At 37.4% G+C, this 20,825-nt stretch overlaps 1 protein-coding gene across 1 annotated transcript in view; it reads right to left on the reverse strand.

The window, feature by feature from the left end:
- LOC120537101 (wiskott-Aldrich syndrome protein family member 3-like) overlaps nt 1–20,825 on the reverse strand; it is a 120,789-nt gene that overhangs the window by 18,382 nt on the left and 81,582 nt on the right. Inside the window, exon 7 of the mRNA XM_039765757.1 lies at nt 3,365–3,637. Within this exon, the coding sequence (XP_039621691.1) occupies nt 3,365–3,637 (273 nt within the window). The remainder of the gene's footprint in view (nt 1–3,364; nt 3,638–20,825) is intronic.

Genomic DNA, 20,825 nt, shown 5'->3' on the forward strand with positions numbered 1-20,825 from the left:
AAGTGGCCATCTTGTTCTCTGTTCTCTTCTCAACTTATTTTTGCAAAGTCATCTCTGCATATGCATTTTTGTGCATTCTTTCTTCTGATTTTGACTTTTGCTCCTATTATTTTTGAGTACATCTATTGTTTTTCATTTTGGCCTTGATGCATGTATTTTTGATCTCCTGGTTTTGACCCTTTTCTGTCTTTAATGTTTGTCTCCTTGCTGCCTCACACATCCTTATCAATTAACTGACATTACAGTAATCAGAGCCAAAAAACAACTAGTGATCAATAAAACACTAGGATCTGGTCATTTTTAATACACCTCTGTTTAGCTTACATACATGCATAATTACATTTGAAAATCGTACTGAAATCTAATCCTCTTTAATGAAACCCTTGTGTGCGTCCAGGTGTCCGTGTGTGTGTGTCTTCTGGTGAAGTGCGCATGTGTGGGGCCGCACGTGTTCAGTCTCTCCCTGTGCATTCCCTGTGCAAAGAGAGAGAAACACACACAGGCGTGTGCACGAGAGAGAGAGACACACACACACACAGGCGTGCGAGAGACACACACACAGGCGCGCGAGAGAGAGAGACACACACATAGGCGTGCGAGAGACACACACACACAGATGCACGAGAGAGACACACACACACACAGGCGCGCGAGAGAGAGACACACACACACACAGGCGCACGTGTGCATTGTTGCAATGTTACTTTTCTTGGTTGTTTATTAAATTACGGATTTTTCAAATGTTCTTTTTTTTCCCTGTGCTTAAAACTCATTAAAAAAAAGTGTTTTTAGTGAGGGGGTTGTAATGCTATAGAGTGAACTCTTGCAGTGTTTTCTCTGTTGTTTAAGGTTTTCTTAGTGTTATTCAATGTTTTTACATTTAGTTCACTATTACGCTGTGTATTCTATGGTATATTTAACTATATTTGTGTTTAAAAACTTTAAAAAATATATATTTACATACAGTTCATACGGTCTGGAACTGATTAATTGTATTTACATACAATCCTATGGGGGAAATTACTTTGGTTCACAACCAAATCAGGTTTCGACCAGAATTTTTAGCCACATACGTCCCTTGCCATACTGTTCCTACTAATGTTTATGCACTACTGTTCTAGCGCCCATTATTGTAATTAACTTAACGTCTAGTACATAAATAAAGACTTAATATCTGAGGGCTGGGTAAGCCAAAAGACTTAGAAATAACTATGCTATGAAGTATTAATTTATTTTGTGCTCATTTATTATTAGGAATGTTTAAAAATAACAGTTTCCATTTTGGCTTTTTGTAAGACAAAGAAACACAGTTTTTATATTCATTCATTGCTACAATGCCTGGTTTGGTTTAGGATTTTAGAATTTTTGTGATTAATTTTTGAGCATTTCCTCCACAATTTTGTTTATGACAACATCACCAATTCTGTGCTACCTAATCATCAATAAAATGCTGCTGTTGTTGTTAGGTGTGGAGTCACAGGTGTAATAAGTCAGTCAGTCAGTCATTTTCCAACCTGCTATATCCTAACACAGGGTCAAGAGGGTCTGCTGGAGGCAATCCCAGCCAACATAGGGTGCAAGGCAGAAACAAATCCTGGGCAAAGTGCCAGCTGATCGCAGCAGGTGTAATAATCCTGACATTAACAATGCAACAGGTTAGAGGGTCATTCTCAGATGCATTTCTTTACCTGAGTTGGCAAATAAAAAACCTAATTTGTGCTTTGTATTGTTAAACTTTGTCATTTTGATCTTCTGGTATTCAGCCTTTTGCCTTCCCTTTTTGACTTTTGCTTCTTGATTGGGTTTTGTGAAAACGTGCTCACAATCTCACAGTTTTTGACTTTTGCATTTGTTTTGAATATGACTATCTCCAGATCAGTGTCAAGAGTCTTGGGTTTTTGTCCCGCATTGCCAACTAGAGTAAACTTACTCCATTCCGATAGATAGATAGATAGATAGATAGATAGATAGATAGATAGATAGATAGATAGATAGATAGATAGATAGATAGATAGCTAGATAGATAGATAGTGTCACACACACAGCCAACAAGCCCTAAGGTAAAGAAAACATTGCGAGATGAGGGGTTATTTAAAGGTACTAACGTCTGTCTCTCTCTCTCTCTTCTCAGCCGCAAAGAAGACAAATAATCGTACACGCACCTGTTCCAGCACTCAAAATGGCTGGGGCTCCACTTCCTCTTACGTACCCAGCTGAGATGATGTCATTTCCTTTGTTTGCATTTCCTGTAGCCATTTTTGTTTTCAGTATAAATAGCCCTGTTTGCTTTGTATCTGTTGTCAGATAAATTATTTATTTCGAAACTTTATGTTCAGAGTTTTGTTTGACCTTGTCCATTGGACAATATACGGGGCAATTCTCCAACACTTTGTGACGACTGGAGTCGCTTTATTTCACAAATAGCTTTATAGATAGATGTGAAAATCACTTTATAATAGATAGATAGATAGATAGATAGATAGATAGATAGATAGATAGATAGATAGATAGAAAGGGTCAATTCAATGCTTTGACCACAGTAGACTCAATAATAGGATGATTCATTGGCATGATTGAGAATGTTATTATTTGGGTGTTACTTTCTCATAATTTAAATGTAGTTGCAGGTTTCCATTGGGCAAGGCTGTCACAAGTGAGTGCAGAAATGAATTTAAATGACATGAAATTATGATTAAGTGTTCTGTACTTTTTCGATAGTAATAAAGATCATTGAGAAAGCAACGAGTAATCAGAGGGTTCTGGTGGTTTTGGATCTTGATCTCATAAATGCTTATTGGACAGTGCCACATAACCCAACAGAAGCAATACTGAAGGCCTTGTGTTCGAGATAAATTTCAGCAGCTTCTCCAGGACTACTTTTTAAGCAAACCAACCAAAGTTTTGCACTATATTCTTGTTTTGTAAATAAAATCAAAACATCTGTTCTTGGCATTTTTAATCAATATTAAATTATCTAACTTTTAGAGATACATTGATAGTTTTAACTAAGGAACTGGTTCAGCTGAAACATCTACCTTATAGTAGACATCAGCATACAGTAAAAGTAATTCTCAAGCTGTACTGAAATGGTATTCAATAAATTAAACTTTTTTCTTTTTACTTTACAACAAAAGAAGAAAGATTTAAAACTTTTAACAATATCAGTACCACATTCAATCAAAGAAATTTGCTAGTAATTGTCTTTTGTTATTGCTCAAATTACCATCCCATTGAGTACAATTTGTAAACTTCTTGAAACAATATTTGATGTATTCGTAGTTACTGTAGAATCTATGGAAATACATTATGTGTGGAATACAAACAGTTCTGATAATTGAAAGTAAAGAAAAAATATATATTATACCTGTAATCTTTCACTATTGGAGGCCTTGGTCCATTAGGCGCACTGTCTGACAGTAAGGGTATGTGTGGCTGCTGAACTCTGTTCAAGGAGTTCTGCCGGTTGCTCACAGTTGTTGGTGGCCTGTATGCTCGGTCAAGTGACTGAGTCTGCAAAGGAGCCACATGTAATTCCTTGGTCTCAGTGGTTGAGTATGAGCTAGATGTGCTCACTTGTTGAGAAGGGTTGTTTGGACTCCCTGGGTAGGAGTGCTCCCCTGCATCAGATGCTACAGATCTAAACAAAGAAAAAAAATGTAATTCAATGAGCATTTTATATTTTGTTTGGCAGAGTTCCTACTTTATATTAGCACACCTCAGGACTGCTATCAGCAAAAATAAAGCTATCAAAGAAGCACATTTACTAATCAACATGCAACAGAGGTGATTACTAGAGATGATTTTGAATTTCAATTACAATTGCAACAACTGTATATTGCAAATCATCCATCCATCCATTACCCAACCCGCTATATCCTAACTAAAGGGTCACGGGGTTCTGCTGGAGCCAATCCCAGCCAACACAGGGTGCAAGGCAGGAACCAAACCCCGGGCTAGGTGCCATCCCACCGCAGTATTGCAAATCATGCTTATGTAAAATATTTGTTCAATAAAATCATTCTTCAAATATTAAAACATCTCTGAAGGAAAAATAAATAACTGAAAGGAGAACAACCTAGGTTGCACAATGATTTCATAGTGACCGAACATAATGCTGGCACTCCTTGTTGCTTGATCTTTGGCCTAGTTCTTCCTTGGCATACTTGTGTGTGGGATTTGCATATATGACTCATGTTCATGTGCGTTCTCCATAAGGGCTCAGGATTTCATCTTTAGTTGGAAGGCTTGCTGCCAGATTCACTGAAACTTCATAGTCTGCTAGTGTGAATACTGTAAATGTGAGCATTTGTGAGCATCTGCATGAGTGTATGACTTATGATGGCTGGCATCATGTCCTGGACTGATTTCAGCCTTGTGCCCTCTGCTCCTGGAATAAAATCAGCATCTTTGCAAATAAACTAATTGATTTAGAATAATCTTAGTTACAAGTGTTAGATATTGGAAAAATAGAAAATTGCTCAACAAAATACTGTATTCTTTCCAATTTAACATTTCTTAGTTTTAAATTAAGAGTGGGTTTTGAAAAAAGTCCACTAAAGTTGAAATCAGACATTTACATACAGTACATTTAGGGTGAATTTTTGAAAACTTACTTTATAACCCCTCCATGAATTTTACACTAACAAACTATGAATTTGGCATATTGTTTAAGTATTTTTTTCCAAAACAATGTTTACAGACAGATTATTTCACTTTTTATTGATTATATTACAATCCCAGTTGGTCACAAGTTTACTACTTTGTCTGTGTGTGTGTACAGTCCCTGTGTGATTTGTCAGTTTGCATTTGGTGATGCAATTGAAGGAGGAAGTGCAAGTCTGAGAGATACAAGAAGAAGTAAAGGAATAGGAGGCACATGTTACCACCAGGCAGCACACATCAGGTAGTGACAAGAATGTTTAGTGTCTACTTCAAAGGTGGAAAGTATAAAAGCAAACAGGAAGCAAGAAAGGTGCCTTGAAAATAATGACAGAGTCTTGAAAGCAGACTTTATGGGAATGTACTTGACATTAGTCAAGAGAGGTTCAGACACAGACAGATACTGAGGAAATGAGCTGAAGGTACACGTAGAGGAAAAATAACAAATATTTTCAAATTTATTCTACTACCTGGCTTCAACAGGTCACATAGCTACTATATATTACAATACATTACAGTCTTAAGTGATTTATTATTTAAAGCAGATTCAGATAATATTCTGATCCTTCATTTTTTGCACACTTTACAGCGGGGTCCCTAACCCCCAGGCCGCGGCCGTCTGGCAGCTGGGCCAGAAGAGAACTGCCGGCAACGGAGACTCGCTCAGTGAAGGACTACAGCAAAACTGAGGACACTTTTCAGAATGCTAGGCTGGGCACTGGGCAGTCTAATGGTCTGGAATCCCTACAGATTTTATTTTTTTCTCCAGCCGTCTGGAGTTTTTTTTTGTTTTTTCTGTCCACCCTGGCCATTGGACCTTATTCTATGTTAATTAATGTTGACTCATTTTAATTTCTTATCTTGTCTTTTATTTTTCTATTCTTCATTATGTAAAGCACTTTGAGCTACTTTTTGTATGAAAATGTGCTATATAAATAAATGTTGTTGTTGTTGTTGTTGTAGGCGGGTGGGGCTTTGCAGCGGTGCAGAGAGAGGAGACAGACCGAGGTGAGAGAGTATTACAACAAAGTATTTATGTTTCTGACAGTTTCCCCCTATGACACGAGTCTATAGAAATCTCGTTACTAAGAAATACATTCAGCAGCAGATACTTCCATTACAACAAATTGAACTTGAAGTGCTTGAATGAATCATCCACAGAGCAGTTAGTTCTGTGGTCGCAGCTCAGTTGTGCACATTTGCACAATGATTCCCAAACAGAAACATTGTAAATTTGTTTTTCTTTCTTGAAACTTTCCTTGTACTGTTTTTTTTTTTTTTTGCTGTTTTTTTTCTATGGTTTTCACTGATACCTTTTGCTTATTGCTCATCAACATTTGAAAAACATCCATTGGAATTTAACTCATTGTCACCCTCCTATAGAAATGGCAGACACGAAAAAAGTGCTTTTGCATCACTTTAGACAGTTTGCTCTCCTTTTTGCTCAGATCCTGAGGAAGAAATTGTCTGTAAATAGCTGACATGCTGTCATATATTCATAGCATAGTTCAGTTACAATGTTGCTTTTAGAGAATGCAGTCTGTCTGTGTTCTTCAGTCAATAATACCGAAGTTGTAAGGTAATGTAATACCATGCTTCTTCTTATTTCGGCTGCTTCCATTAGGGGTTGCCACAGCAGATCATCTTCCATATCTTTCTGTCCTCTGCATCTTGTTCTGTTACACCCTTCACCTGCATGTCCTCTCTCACCACATCCATAAACCTTTTCTTAGGCCTCCCTCTTTTCCTTTTGCCTGGCAGCTCTATCCTTCGCACCCTTCTCCCAATATACTCAGCATATCTCCTCTGTAATCTTGCCTCTCTGACTTTGTCTTCCAACCGTCCAACCTGAGCTGACCCTCTAATGTACTCATTTCTAATCCTGTCCATCCTCATCACACTCAATGCAAATCTTAACATTTTTAACTCTGCCACCTCCAGCTCTGCCTCCTTCTTTCTGGTCAGTGCCACCGTCTCCAACCCATATAACAAAGTTGGTCTCACTACCGTCCTGTAGACCTTTCCTTTCATTCTTGCTGATACCCATCTGTCACAAATTACTCCTGACACTCTTCTCCACCCATTCCACCGTGCCTGCACTCTCTTTTTTACCTCTCTTCCACAATCCCCATTACTCTGTACTGTTGATCCCAAGTATTTAAACTCATCCACCTTCACCAACTCTACTCCCTGCATCCTGGCCATTCCACTGACCTTCCTCTCATTCACACACATGTATTCTCTCTTGTTCCTACTGACCTTCATTCCAAACCATGAATACAAGCTGCATATAGACTGCAAAACTATTCACAGTGCAGGCCATTTGCAAATTTGTCAGCTCAAGCTGAAATTTTCAAAGGTGCTTTGAATAAAATAATCACTGCATGGCAGAAGGGCTGCTGCCTTGAAGTAAGGGGGTCACGTCCCGGGTGTTCCCTGCCTGGAATTTGCATGTTTTCCTGGTAGGTTTCCTCCACGTGCTTCAGTTTCCTTCCAAAGGCATGCAGGTTAGGAGATTTGGTGATGCTAAATTGATGCTACTAGTTATATGTGTATGCTTGTTTTCACACTGCAATAAGCAGGCACCCCATCCTGGGATTATTCCCGCCTGTTACGCAGAATCCATGTCATGTGCATCTTATAAATGTTTTCTTGATGCAAACTTTAAATTACTTATTATAAACAAAAAATAAGGAGCATAATCAGATCAAGGGATAAAGCCAGATCCTTCACCACAGTAACTTAATTCAAATTAAAACAAAAAATATATGGTAACACTTTATAATAACTGCACACTATGAAAAAGTGGTTGCTAATGCCAATTAATGTGGAAGCAATGCTTTCTAAATGATGAACGAAGTATTTAGCCATGCTTAACTAATGCTTCATAGTATGCAGTTATTATAAAGTGTTACCATATTATAATAACTATATATTACCAGTTCAAAAATATCTTTGCAGTTTATAATGCTGTTTATTAAACATTCATTCTCATGGAAATAAAGCTGCTTTGGTAAATGATATTATATTAAGTACACAATCTGATTTGTGTCTTCTCACTGAAATCTTAGTAAATCTGACTTAGCTTAGCAAATCTCATACTATTCCCTTAGCTGAGGCAGCACCAAAACAATACACATTCCTTCAAAAATCTAGAGCTACTGCTTGAGGAGGTGGCCTTGGACTAATTAATTTTGACAAAATGCAAACTGCTTTTAGAAATTTAGGTGAATTTACAGCCTTTGAGGTGCTCATTAGTGTTAGTCTAAAGACCACCAGGGTCATATTCACTGTTCATGACTGAATTTGTCAGCTTTTAATCTTATTTAGACATAAATCTTGATTGTGTAGTGTTGAGGGGAGATTTCAATGTACATATTGATGTGGAAACATACACTGTTAGCAAATGTTTTACTTATTTATACATCTTACTCACACATTAGAGCAACTGTAATTATAACTTATAGAGTTGAGATTCAAAATGTAGATATTTCTGATCACTTCATAATTACGTTTGATTTGGTTTTCCCCTTACCAAACAAAGTGCAACATCTAGATTGTAACTCTGCTTCAAAATCTGTAGATATTTTCAGTGGAAAACAATTTAGATCAGCTAACATCAAATTATAATGTGATGTTTGAGGGTGGACTTGGATATAGTAGCTCTCCTTAAAACAAAAAAGTGATTAAAACTCCCCCTGGTTTAATGAGAATATTCGAGATCTTAAATTACAGTGTCAAAAACTAGAGTGTAGATGGATAGAAACAAAGCTGCAGGTCTTTTGAATTGCATGGACAAAGAGTGTTAAAAAATATAAAAAAGCTCTCTTTAAAGCTTGCTCAGACAACGATTCTGAGTGAATTATAAAAAATAATTGATAACAAAAATAATAATCCTTGTGTACTGTTTAGAACAGTGGCTAATTTAACAATTGGGAATTCAGAATTACAGTGCAACAATGCCAACAGACATTAACAGTACAGACTTTATGAACTCCTTTAATCAAGAGTTGAACATAAAATATCCTAGATTTCAGCATCACATTGCAAATCTAATACTAACTTGGCATATGTATCTGGCGTTGCACACACCTCTTAAGAAAATGTAATCTTGTAACAGAGCAGGAAATTTTAACTTTAATTTCTAAAATGAAACCTGCTACTTGTTTGTTATACTCAGTGTCAACAAAACTAGTAAAAAGATCAATGGATGTATGGAACAGTTCCTGATGCACTACAAGTGTCAGTTATCAAACCATTACTTAAAAAATTAGACCTAGACCCACATACACTTAATAATTATAGACTTATTTCAAGTTTACCCTTTCTCTCTAAAATACTTTAAAAAGTAGTTGCCAGTTAGTTTTAGTCTCACCTTACATATCAAAACTTATTTGCGAAATTCCAGTTTGGCTTCTGCAACAATCATAGTACAGGGACTAACATGTTGTAAGTGACATTTTTATATCCTCTGATGAAAGGAATTCTACTGTAATTATGCTATTAGATTTAGACACCGCGTTTAACACCATTGACTATTCTATTTTACTATACAGGCTGGAAAATGATATTGGGCTCACAGCCACTGCCCTTGTCTGATTTAATTCTAATTTATCAAATCAATTCTAGTACAAGCAGAAATGTCCTGACAGTACTCACACACAGAAGTTAAATATGGGGCCTTGCAGGGCTTAATATTGGGACTATTACTGCTTACACTTTACATGCTTCCACTGGGAACTATCATTAGAAAACATAACATTAATTTTCACATCCACAGCATAAATCCAATCCAGAGCTTATTCTGCCACTCCTAATACAGTGCCTAGTCCTTGGCAATTTCCACTGTATTCCATAAATCCACATCATACAATCATTAGTCCTCTGATTTTTTTGAAGTCTTGCATCCTAGTTTTCATTTACCACAACCACAGAGTCATTCCCACCCTAAATATATTCTACACTTGCTACCAGTCTTCCCAGTCCTATGCACGTTTGCCAGTCTTACCTCACCTGGGCACTGCAGTGGGTGCAGAAGCAGGGTCTGGTGGCTCACCGTGGAATGCCATGGATCGGGCAGTGGAGACACAGGCCAGATTTGAGGGATTCCTGCCCAGTGATATTTTCATAATGAAAACAAGAACTAGAACTAAAAATATTGTTTTGAACTCCCCTTGCTTCAAGTGTGTTTTGCCCTCATCTGTCAAGCTTATCTTGGTTGCAGTAGTGGTGTGTCGGGTTCAAGAGACTCCCATTATGGAAGAGGGAGCAAGGAGTCGACACGCACTGTCACATGACCAGCCCACAACTGACTCATAGAATGGTGAATAGGAGGGAAGGGGCTTCTTGGCCAAGGTTTCCAGGACTCTGACTATGTTTGGCATGTCTGAATCCTTTTCTACAATCTGGCCATGGTTCTTCAATTAACTGATGGACAGATATTGGTTTTCATTTATACTAATTAGTTTCTACTTTTTTTTGATGTATTTGAACAAATCTGAGATGTTTCATGTGATAGTTCTCTATTAAGTGAGTGGTATAACCTATTCTTGCATTTTACCTTGAGAGTTGCCATAGTGCTCTTGGTGAGGAGCACTGTATAACAACAAAGTAGTTTGTACTATTGTATTGTATTTCTGAAGCTGCAATGATAAATTGGCTATCTATATCTGTAAAAAGGATTACTTATGCTCTGTTTTGTGTATTGTATTTACCCCATTTCTTTTCCTACAATAATTTTTTTGGGGAGTTTTTTCTTGTCTTCTTAGTGTTAAGGTTGGGGCTGTCAAAAAACAGTGCCTGTTAAACTTCAATGAGGCATTCATGGTGTGATTTTTGGGCTATACAAATACATTGTTTGTCTAAGATACCCAGTTTTTTGAAAACAGCTATCAGTTGGGCTGTTTTGGCTGGCTTTCTTTCATTTTTGCAGCTCACATTTCTGTAAAAAATGGTATCTTTGCCCATTACTGAAAAAGTTACTATTTAACTGCAGAATAAACAAGGATTTGAAAATAAAGCATTCTGTTTAACCTGGTGTCCTAACAAGTAGACTACAGTGATGGTAACAACATAATCATGATCTTACCATGCAGCCCCATAAATGTATACTGTAAATTAAATGGTCCCAGAATTAAACTAACTAACTTAATCTAATCAAAAAATACAATGAAAGTGAAGAATAATTATTTTCTTTAGTTACTTATCCAAAATTCCATTTTACTTTGTTTTAGTCTACATAGTGCATTCTTCACATACAGTATCTCCTTCCAATCCATGCATGAGGTCTGAGTTTTTTTCTGGCATGAGAGTCCCAAAAGAGAATGTGAAAAGTGTAATCAGTCAAGTCACAGGTGGTGGAGAACAATGTTTGTAGACTTTTAATGTGTTAATTTAAGCAAGGCATTTAAAGAAAATCTGTGCAGCCCTTCTATCATTTTGATCATTTAATTTTAAATTAAAAAAACTTTGTGACAGACTGCTATCACTGTCCTGCTCCACTGACAGACTGGAGATTGTTCCTCCCCCACACTATGTGACTCTTCAATTCCAACCAGTGGGGTAAACGTTAACATTATACAAAGTTATTGTCTGTTTTACCTGCATTGTTATCACTCTTTAGTTTAATATTGTTTATTTTTATCAGTATGCTGCTGCTGGAGTATGTGAATTTCCCCTTGAGATTAATAAATTATCTATCTATCTATCTATCTATCTATCTATCTATCTATCTATCTATCTATCTATCTATCTATCTATCGTGCTACGTTTGTGTCTTTTATGCTACACCCATTTAAGGATTTTTATTATTACATATTGTTATTATCATTATTTTTTGGATTATTGTTTAATGTAGGGTGGCACGGTGGCGCAGTGGTAGCGCTGCTGCCTCGCAGTTAGGAAATCTGAGTTCACTTCCTGGATCCTCCCTGCGTGGAGTTTGCATGTTCTCCCCGTGTCTGTGTGGGTTTCCTCTGGGCGCTCTGGTTTTCTCCAACAGTCCAAAGACATGCCGGTTAGGTGGATTGGCGATTCTAAATTGGCCCTGGTGTGTGCTTGGTGTGTGGGTGTGTTTGTGTGTGTCCTCCGTTGGGCTGGCGCCCTGCCCGGGATTGGTTCCTGCCTTATGCCCTGTGTTGGCTGGGATTGGCTCCAGCAGACCCCCGTGACCCTGTGTTCGGATTCAGCGAGTTGGAAAATGGATGGATGGATGGATGTTTAATGTATGTTGCACCCTCAAGTTCTTTTGCCTCTCCCAAAGTTCATGACAAGTTAGAACCCATAATTAGGAGTTTAAATTGCATTGTGAATACTTGTTAAATAGACATCCTATGTCTTTCTTTGGTACAGAACAAGATTTCTGATAAGTATGAGGCAAAATTATAAAGGGTTGATAAAGTAATAAAGTGTAATGCAATAGCACCATTTAAATGTTAGAATATTTAAAGTTCAAACACTAATATTTAAAGATGCTATTGAGAAACTGAGAAACCAACAGCAATAATGAAACATATTGCTGTGTAAATTTCAAACATGGCAAACAATAAAGTGAAACAGCCATTTCATCTTGGGAGAACATGGGAGAGTGTTATAGGTTGTATGTGGTTGTCATAGATTTGTATATTTTTTGTCTATAATCTTGTTGTTTATGCAGTTAATTTTCAAGATGATTACTAATTATTAACCAATCTTCAGAAAATCTGTGGCCAGAGAAAATAAAATGGAGTTGTCTGAATGAATAAAGACCAGTGACGCTCACTGCTGTCGTGCTAAAATTTATGGGGCACATTAAGTGCAGTATCCCTTATAGTTGGGATCACTAGAAGTTTTCATATTGCCACCATCAGTCCTTTATAGAGGTCATATTCCTTGTACTTCATGGCATTTTGGCACATCTAGATAATAAGTTCAGCTTATTGCTGAATCATCAAACCAAGCTCTGAAACTGGGACTTACTGATACCCGGCTAAACTCCTTTTTTTATTTTATTCAGCTTCCTAAACTGTGTCCTATATTGGTTACATACTGAGGAAAAAATGCTGGCACTTAATGGTAATTTGTTTTCACCGGTGTGCAGAGCAATGCATACAGAAAAAGTTCTGAGGAAGATTTCCTTTCCATTGTTAACCAAGACGGTTTGATTTTGTAGACTTCTATCTCTTTCTAAAGTTATACTGTACAAATATGTTTATCTCAGTAGTATAACTTAAAGTAAGACCACCTTTATAATTAGATCTTTCTGCAGTCACCTTTTAATGTGTGGTAATTCTGAATTCCACATAAATTAGGTTAAAATTGAGTCTAAGTTCTTAAATAAATATTTTTTTAATATATACTGTTTATTGATGAAAAAACAGAGGAAGATTTCAGCAATGCAAATATTTTGGGACCAAAGCATCATGTGTGCAATGCAGCACTTAGAGTTCACCCTTAAACTCTGCCAGGTTATTGCCTCTACCGTGATCTTGGCTCTCTGCTCTTTGACTGTAATTTTGTCCCCCTGTTCTATTCCCCATTCCATTTAAATTGCTTTCAATTCCTGGTGGAGCCAAAAGGGGTGAGGCTATATAATGGAGTGAAGCACTCGGGTGCTGTAGTCTCTTGGGCCACAACTTTGAGACATATAAAAGCTTTTTGCCATATACAACAAACTTTGGCTTACTTGGACTGGTGGCAAATATAGACTGCATTTCTGAATAGAAATAGTGTGTTTTAAAACTGCTAAAAATGCTAAACTTATGTAATGACCTGTGGGAAATTAATGTATATTATGATTGAAAAACATAACTTCAGCTTGTAAGATTCGGAAACCTATCCTTTAAAACTTTCTACACAAGTAGATGAGGTGATGAAATATATTTGGCTAAAATAGAAGAAGTCAACAGAGAATTATCCAGTAAGGAAACAAAGCTGGGCAGACTTTAGATGGAAAAACAGTTAAGCATAGACAATGAGGACAAGGTCCCTGCTGTTCCTAAAAGACTTGTTGCTGCAACAGTTCAAAGTATGAAGGCAGGAAAGGGACAGCAAATCAATTGAACACGTACAGAAATGATAAAACATTTACAAAAAGAAACAGTAAGTAATTGACCAGTTTCTTCAACAAGATGTTAGAAAAGGCAGAATCAGCCTTATATATCGTGAAATCTGTAGTCCTGCCATTCAAAAAAGCAACTATTTGCTGATGACCTCTCACTTTTCAGAACAACTAACTTCATAACATATATATATATATAGAACATTATGACACATTATTCCATTATAAACCGAAAATAATTGGCAGAAGGCTACATTACAGAAAATTAGTTCCGTTTTTTTGTAAATATTTTGGAATTCATTAAGCACCAGCAGCTGACAGTGCATTAAATGTTGCAGTACTTAAATCATGTGTAAGTCAAAGGGGGGCATGATATCAGTAATAGTTTTCAATATCTGTGTAGTGATAGACATACAGTGATAACATAAGCATGGATCACCTAATGGAAGGCATCTTGATGGGAAGGATGAACAAGCAGCAGATTTGCAGATGGCATTGAAGTATTCACTAATGTAGAAGAAAAGTTTTAAGTTTTAGTCACCAAGCTATACTATTAAAACAAATGAAAGAGAAATTATATAAAAAGAACAGAATAAATAAATTGTGTCAAAAAGATAATGTAGAAGATGAAATGTTAATTTTTAATGCTGAAAGTGGAAGGAAATATGAGTTCTGCTTCTTATGTTAATAAACTACCGTACTTGGTATTTGAATTATTAAGACTGTTTCTTGCAGTCAATTGGTCATTTTTACTATTTCATGTTTTCTCTGCAATGCATTGGCAGAGCAAATGTTGTATTAATTATTTTATTTGTTGCTTTTTTCCATGATCTTTAAATATTGTTCCTTTTCAGGACCTTTTCACACAAATTTATTAACTTTAAATTAATTTGAAACTTACCAGTTAATTACAGCAATAAGCTTTTAAAGTTAAGCTTTTTTTATAAACTATATTTCTGACAACAAGTGTTTAAATGGTGGCACAGATGTTTACTATTTTGCACAAATAACTTCTTCTATCTGTCTCTCTATATATAATGATAAAGGTTGTCTGTTTGTCACACAAAAACACACACACTCCTGGCCCTTACACTGTACCTTGGTCTCAGTCGACAGCTTGTGCCATGACACTCGCAATACAACCCATAATTTGGACAATTGTGCCACAGTGGACCTGAAATTGGGCTTTGATTCCATCAGTGAGACGTGATAGTGCACATTGACATGTAAATAATGCATGACCACGTGCGCCACTAACTGGAAAGCTCTACTGACAGGAAATTCATGCTTGTGTGCAGCAGAATCCTTCAGGACATGGGGCCTACATATTCAGTATTCATAATTAAGTTTATCATTATATTGGTGGACTACACCCCTGCAAAGGCAAACGCCTAGTCTGCTCCAGTCTTTACATTAGAGATCCTGGTGAAGTTCTTAGAATTTCAAGACTTACAGTTAGAGCAGCTATTTTGCTTCAAACACAACAAGATTTCCTTGACTCTGAAAATTGTTACCCCCAAGCATCTAAAAATATGAGACAAGTTGAACAAGAAGAAAAACAAAAACCACTGACAGAAGACAGACAAGTTCAAGAAATTAAAATGTACTTCCTAAATAAAGGGTCTCTATGTCCGGTTACTATTTATTGAGTGGTGGTAGAGGTGGTCCACTTCTACAAGTACTTGGGGGTCCACATCAATGACAGACTAGACTGGTCTCATAACACACAAAAAAAGCCTGCTCTGCCCTTTCTAATATACCGCAATTTATAAGAAAGTACAGATCAGGCTCTTTTTTCGTAGAAGACTGCGTTCCTTTAATGTGGGTAATGACATCCTTCACATCTTCTACAACTCTGTGATGGTCAGTGTGATTTTCTACACAGTAGTGTTCTGGACTGGTAACATCACTTCCAGACAGGCTCACCCAATCAAAACACTTAGCCACTCTGTGCTGGTAGAATGTAGCCGGTCCAAATCCCATTACTGTCAGAAGGAATACTATTCTATTGAGTCCTTGAGCAAGGCTCTTAACCTGAAAATTACTCCAAAGGCCCTGTACAATCGCTGATCCTGTGCTCTGATCTCCAAAGGTCATGCAAAAAGACAATTTTCCCTCTGGGATTAACAAAGTATATCAAATATAAATAAAGAAAGGGCAGGATCAGTGATGGGATGCACTCTAAACCCCCTGAAGGCAGTAGCGAAGGAGAGGTTTAAAACATAACTGCCATTACTAACAATGCTGCACATCCTCTCTCGGACACACTAATACTGAGTATGTTCATCCAACAAATTATTCAGCAGAAGTGTGTCAACAAACTACTGGGGCTCCTTTATACCAACAGAAACCCGCCTCACTGGGACTGTAACTGCCAATTCAGAACTTTTTCTTTCCTTTTTATTTTTTGTCATCGTGGTGTGTACTCAGACATATTCAGGAATGTATGTATACATATCGTTATGTATTTATTTAATGAGCTTCTGTAAGTTGCCAGATTTCCTCTGGAGACAAATAACGTTCTATGTGTCTATGTCAATGAAATGTTGGGGTTTTAACCAGGCAGCCCTGTTTAACCAGAAACAAAAAACTAAAGCCCTTTGAACTCAGGTTTAAAGGTTTCAACAGCCCAAGTGTTTGGCACTTGGGATCTCTGCCCAAAATGAACACCTCCTTCTGATGATGGCCCATTTTTATGATGCCCAGAGTGGGGGCAGAGCCGTCTCTGTGCATTGTGGGAGGGGATAGGCATCATCCTTTGATGTCATCTGGAAGTGTGTTGGAGAGAGAAGAGACTGCCCAATTAACTTAAAACAGGGAAAAAACAAAAATAAACTTGCTAGCAAGGAAACATTCCTCCTACATATTAAAGTTCTTGGTAGCAAAGCTAAGTCCATATTTAGTAATTCCATTAACATCAATTATACAATTAATTATCAAGTCATGGGAGATTAAAAATATAATAGTTAATTTTACAGTACTAGCCAAGACCAATAGCAACACACCTCTTATCCTGTTAATCCAATTAAAAAACCTTCTACCTTGTCTCAGGGATGCATCCTTGGTCTCCAAAAGACCCTCTCGCATGGCCCCCACTTGCTCATTATCATGCTTTACAAAGCTCATTGGCTTCCTTGGAGACTTTTTCTTTTTCTCTCTTTCTATTTTTCTTTTTTTTCAACATGCCAACATTGCAATTGCAACTTTTTAAATTATTATATCAGTTTTATTTTCAACAATACAAACTTTCTTTAAAGGTTCTACATTTAATACCGTCAATTTTTCCGATAACACCAATTATGCTCTGAATGTAAATATTGTAGTGGCGAGCAGACAACAATGATTAGTGATCAGGTGGTGTCAGTACTTGCAATGTTTACCGTGGTGAACTTAAATGAATATGTTACCCAAAAAGTATGTATTTTTAAATAAGTTATCTAACATTAATGGTTGAATTAGGTTTTGACCTGGAGACAGGATTCCAATAATATGAAAATTTGGACTGCCAGAATTTCGGTTCAAAAGATGGATCCCATTTGAACGTGCTTCGTATTCAACAACAATTTATTTCTTCTATAGAGCAAAATCACACAAGGAATGCCTTAAAGAGCTTTAACAGCCCATGTTTTTGACAGCCCCACAGCTTTGACTCTCTAAGAAGAAAAGAAAAAACTCCCAAAAAAAAAACCTTGTGAAAAAAAAGTGGAAGAAATCTTGGGAAAGGCAACTCAGAGAGAGACCCTCTTCCAGGTAGCCTGGGTGTGCCATGGTTGTCAATAAATGGGGTAATACAATACACAAAACAGAACACAAATAATCCTCTTCACAGAGATAGACAGCCAATCTATCATTGCCACCTCAAATACAATAGTACAATCTTCTTTACTCTTGTTCCTAGTGCAGGCAAATCTAAGAGCAAAATGTAAGAACAGATTATACAAAAAAACACAACTACCACTTATAAGGATACAGATTTGTTATAATAAATCAAAAATAAAGTAGAAACTAATTAACGTAAATGAAAAACAACAATGTCTGTCCATAAAGTAATTGCAGAACCACTCCATTTGTAGAAAAGGTATCAGATAAGCCAGACGTCAGAGTCCTGGTGACCTCGGTCAACAAGATGCCTCCCTAACACTGGCCATTATACAGCTGTGTCAGTGCTGAGCCAGCCAGTCTGATGAAAAAAATATTACTCTGTCTTTCTTAAAATAATTGTTTAACAATGTTTTACCGGTAGCAAAAAATGTAAGCGCTCTGGATGTTGTGAGCATGCGACTGGTTAACTAATGTGATTATGCAACACAAGTACAGTAACTTCTTTCATGGACATTTTAGTATTGTGTTTTCTTGTTCAGTATTGGCTCCTTATTGAAGCCCAGTGTATCATATAATTTTTGATATCCATTTTCCATAAAAACATAAGGTTTAAAATTTTTATCAGCCATAAATACATACACAAAGTCAGTAACAGATTAAAAAATGTACCGTTTTTGGCTGGAGTATTCTATTAAGGAGTTACAGCCAGAGTGGAGCTAGCTACCTGATTTACAGTTACATTTCTAGAAGCATTTCATGTACAGTATTACACAGCTTTCTAGGGGGCGCTATATGGTGACTGGCACCCTATTGTACAGGTAATTTAAATAGAAGTGTGAAGATTACCAGGCATTCTGGCATTTTTCACTCTGTACCACAATGACCCTTCAGCAGATGAGAGAAATTGGAAGTACTTCCAAGTACTGGGAGACTGAGACATACTGACGTGCTGATGTCATAGTTGCAAATAAAAGAGAAGCAGCTGAGAGTTTTTGTGTTTTCTTTGGTGTGAAAATTTATTTAAAAAAAAAATGCTCCAAAAATTTAGTTTTTTGGCTGCCTCTAACTCATGTCATTCGGGAATTTTTAAAGCTTTTTATCCCTTTAGAAGGATTTTTTTTTCACAAACACATGAGCTAAAACAGCTTAGTGTTAGTGGGAGTTTTTGGAAGAGTTACTTTGACTTTGTATTCAGACTAGTGTCAGCACGGCAGGGCTGTAAGCAGCAGAAGCTGACACTGGCATTTCTGTAAGTAAATAACCAGTGTCATAGTGTCAAATAGTTAAAAATAACAGAAACAACAATTTCTTAGTGAGAAAAATAGTCAGCAGCTGACTTCAATGTGGTTAAGAGAAGGGCTTTGTGGCACATAGGCAGGCAGATAGCGTTAAGACACCGATTAGGCACAAGTGGCTGTAGGAGCAGACAAGATGGTAAACAGCAGATATTCAGTTAGTGAGATTTTCTAGAACAATTCTTAGCGGTCGCAAAATTAGAGTAGTTAAGAGGGTTAGAGAGTAAGGATTAATTAATACAAAGGAATACAAATGGTACGAGTGGGGAGCTTTTAAGTAAGCAATAAGAAGAGCACAAAGTTAGGAGAACTGACAGAGAAAAGTAAAGTTAATGTCATAGAAGGACAAACAGCAGGCAGTCGAGGAGGAGAATATTACAGGAGCTTAAGGAGTCAGAAGGTATAAAACTATAGCATTTCTTTAATCAAACTTTTTTTGGCTTTTTAGTTTTACCTTAAGTTATATCATTAAATAAAAAAAAGTTGAGCAGTTTTAGTAATCCAAAATTACGCCAGTTCCTCGGTGTCCTTATCTCCGCTGACATCTCCTGAACAGACAACATTACATCAGTCATCAAGAAGGCTCAGCAGCAGTTTCACTTCGTGAGGGTCCTCAGAAAGCATAACCAGGACTGCAACTTGCTACTGACCTTCTACCACTCATCCATCGAGAGCCTGCTGACGTACTGTATCATAGTATGGCACGCCAGCTGCACCATGGCAGACAGGGAGAGGCTTCAGAGAGTAGTAAAGGCAGCACAGAAAATCATCGGCTGCCTTCTCCCCTCCCTGATGGGTAAATGGACATTTACACCTCCCGCTGCCTCAGCATAGCAGAAAACATCATCAAGGACAGCTCCCACCCTGGCTCGGATCTGTTTGACCTGTTGCCCTCAGGGAGGCGCTACAGGTGCATCACAACATGGACAAACAGACTCAAGAACAGTTTTTTCCCAATATCCATAACCATTTTAAACTTACACATGCACTGATTACATAGTCTAACCCCCCAACCCCTGGACTTCTTTCTGTCCATCAACTGCGCAATATCCAACATCTAAATGGTATTGATAATAACTGCAATATCTGTATACTGTATAATATCATTACTCTCAGGGCTCAATATCCACTACACACTGCACATGATCATCATTATTGTGCAATAGTTAAATAATGTGCAATAATCCAATAGTGCAATAGTTTGTTATTCTTTCCAATATTTAAATAATGTGCAATAGTTAATTATTCTTTCCATATGTATATTTTCTGCAATTTTTTTGCAACTTTTTGGACCATTTTTTATGTATTTGTTGTGTTCTACATATATGTCTGCACTGGAGGTGCTGCTTTTAATCTCCTTGTATATGTGTATAGTGACAATAAAAGGCATTCTATTCTATTCAGTGTAACAGACTTTTCAGAGGAGCCAGTTGTCTATAAGTGCTACGCCTGCAGGAGATACCAACTGATCCAGAACCTTGAGCTCAGGGTTGCTGAATTGGAGGAGTTGGCAGGCCCGAGTTGTAGTACAGAATTGGTGGACCTAGCCCAGATGTTCTTTGGTGTGATAGTGTGCACCTATAAGGTGGCACAGGAGGAGATTCCAGACCAGACAGGTAGAGAGAGGCTGGTCACAGTCACAAGGTGCAAGGTAAAGGGTGCACACCATCTGAGGGCATCAACCCCAGAACTGGTCCTTGCGCAGCTGGATGGTGTCTCCCACAAAATAGGCCACCTCACGACCTGTTCCCAAAAAGAGAGGGATAGTAATAGTTGGAGACTCAATCATTAAGATAACTGAAGGACAGGTTTGTTCCAGAGACTGGTAAGAGTTAGGTGCCAGTGTAGTAAAGTGAGATCCACGGCTGGTTGACGTGTTTTAAATAAATAATTCCTGCAATCACATCATGCATGAGGGTTGTGGAAGTGTGGTGAGAATGATTCCTGTGCACGACGCGGGATGGCCCTGCACTTAGAGCTCAGGTGCAGGATCACTACACGACCTGTGCCAC

The sequence above is a fragment of the Polypterus senegalus genome, chromosome 10 (assembly GCF_016835505.1).
Source record: "Polypterus senegalus isolate Bchr_013 chromosome 10, ASM1683550v1, whole genome shotgun sequence".
NCBI lineage: Eukaryota > Metazoa > Chordata > Cladistia > Polypteriformes > Polypteridae > Polypterus > Polypterus senegalus.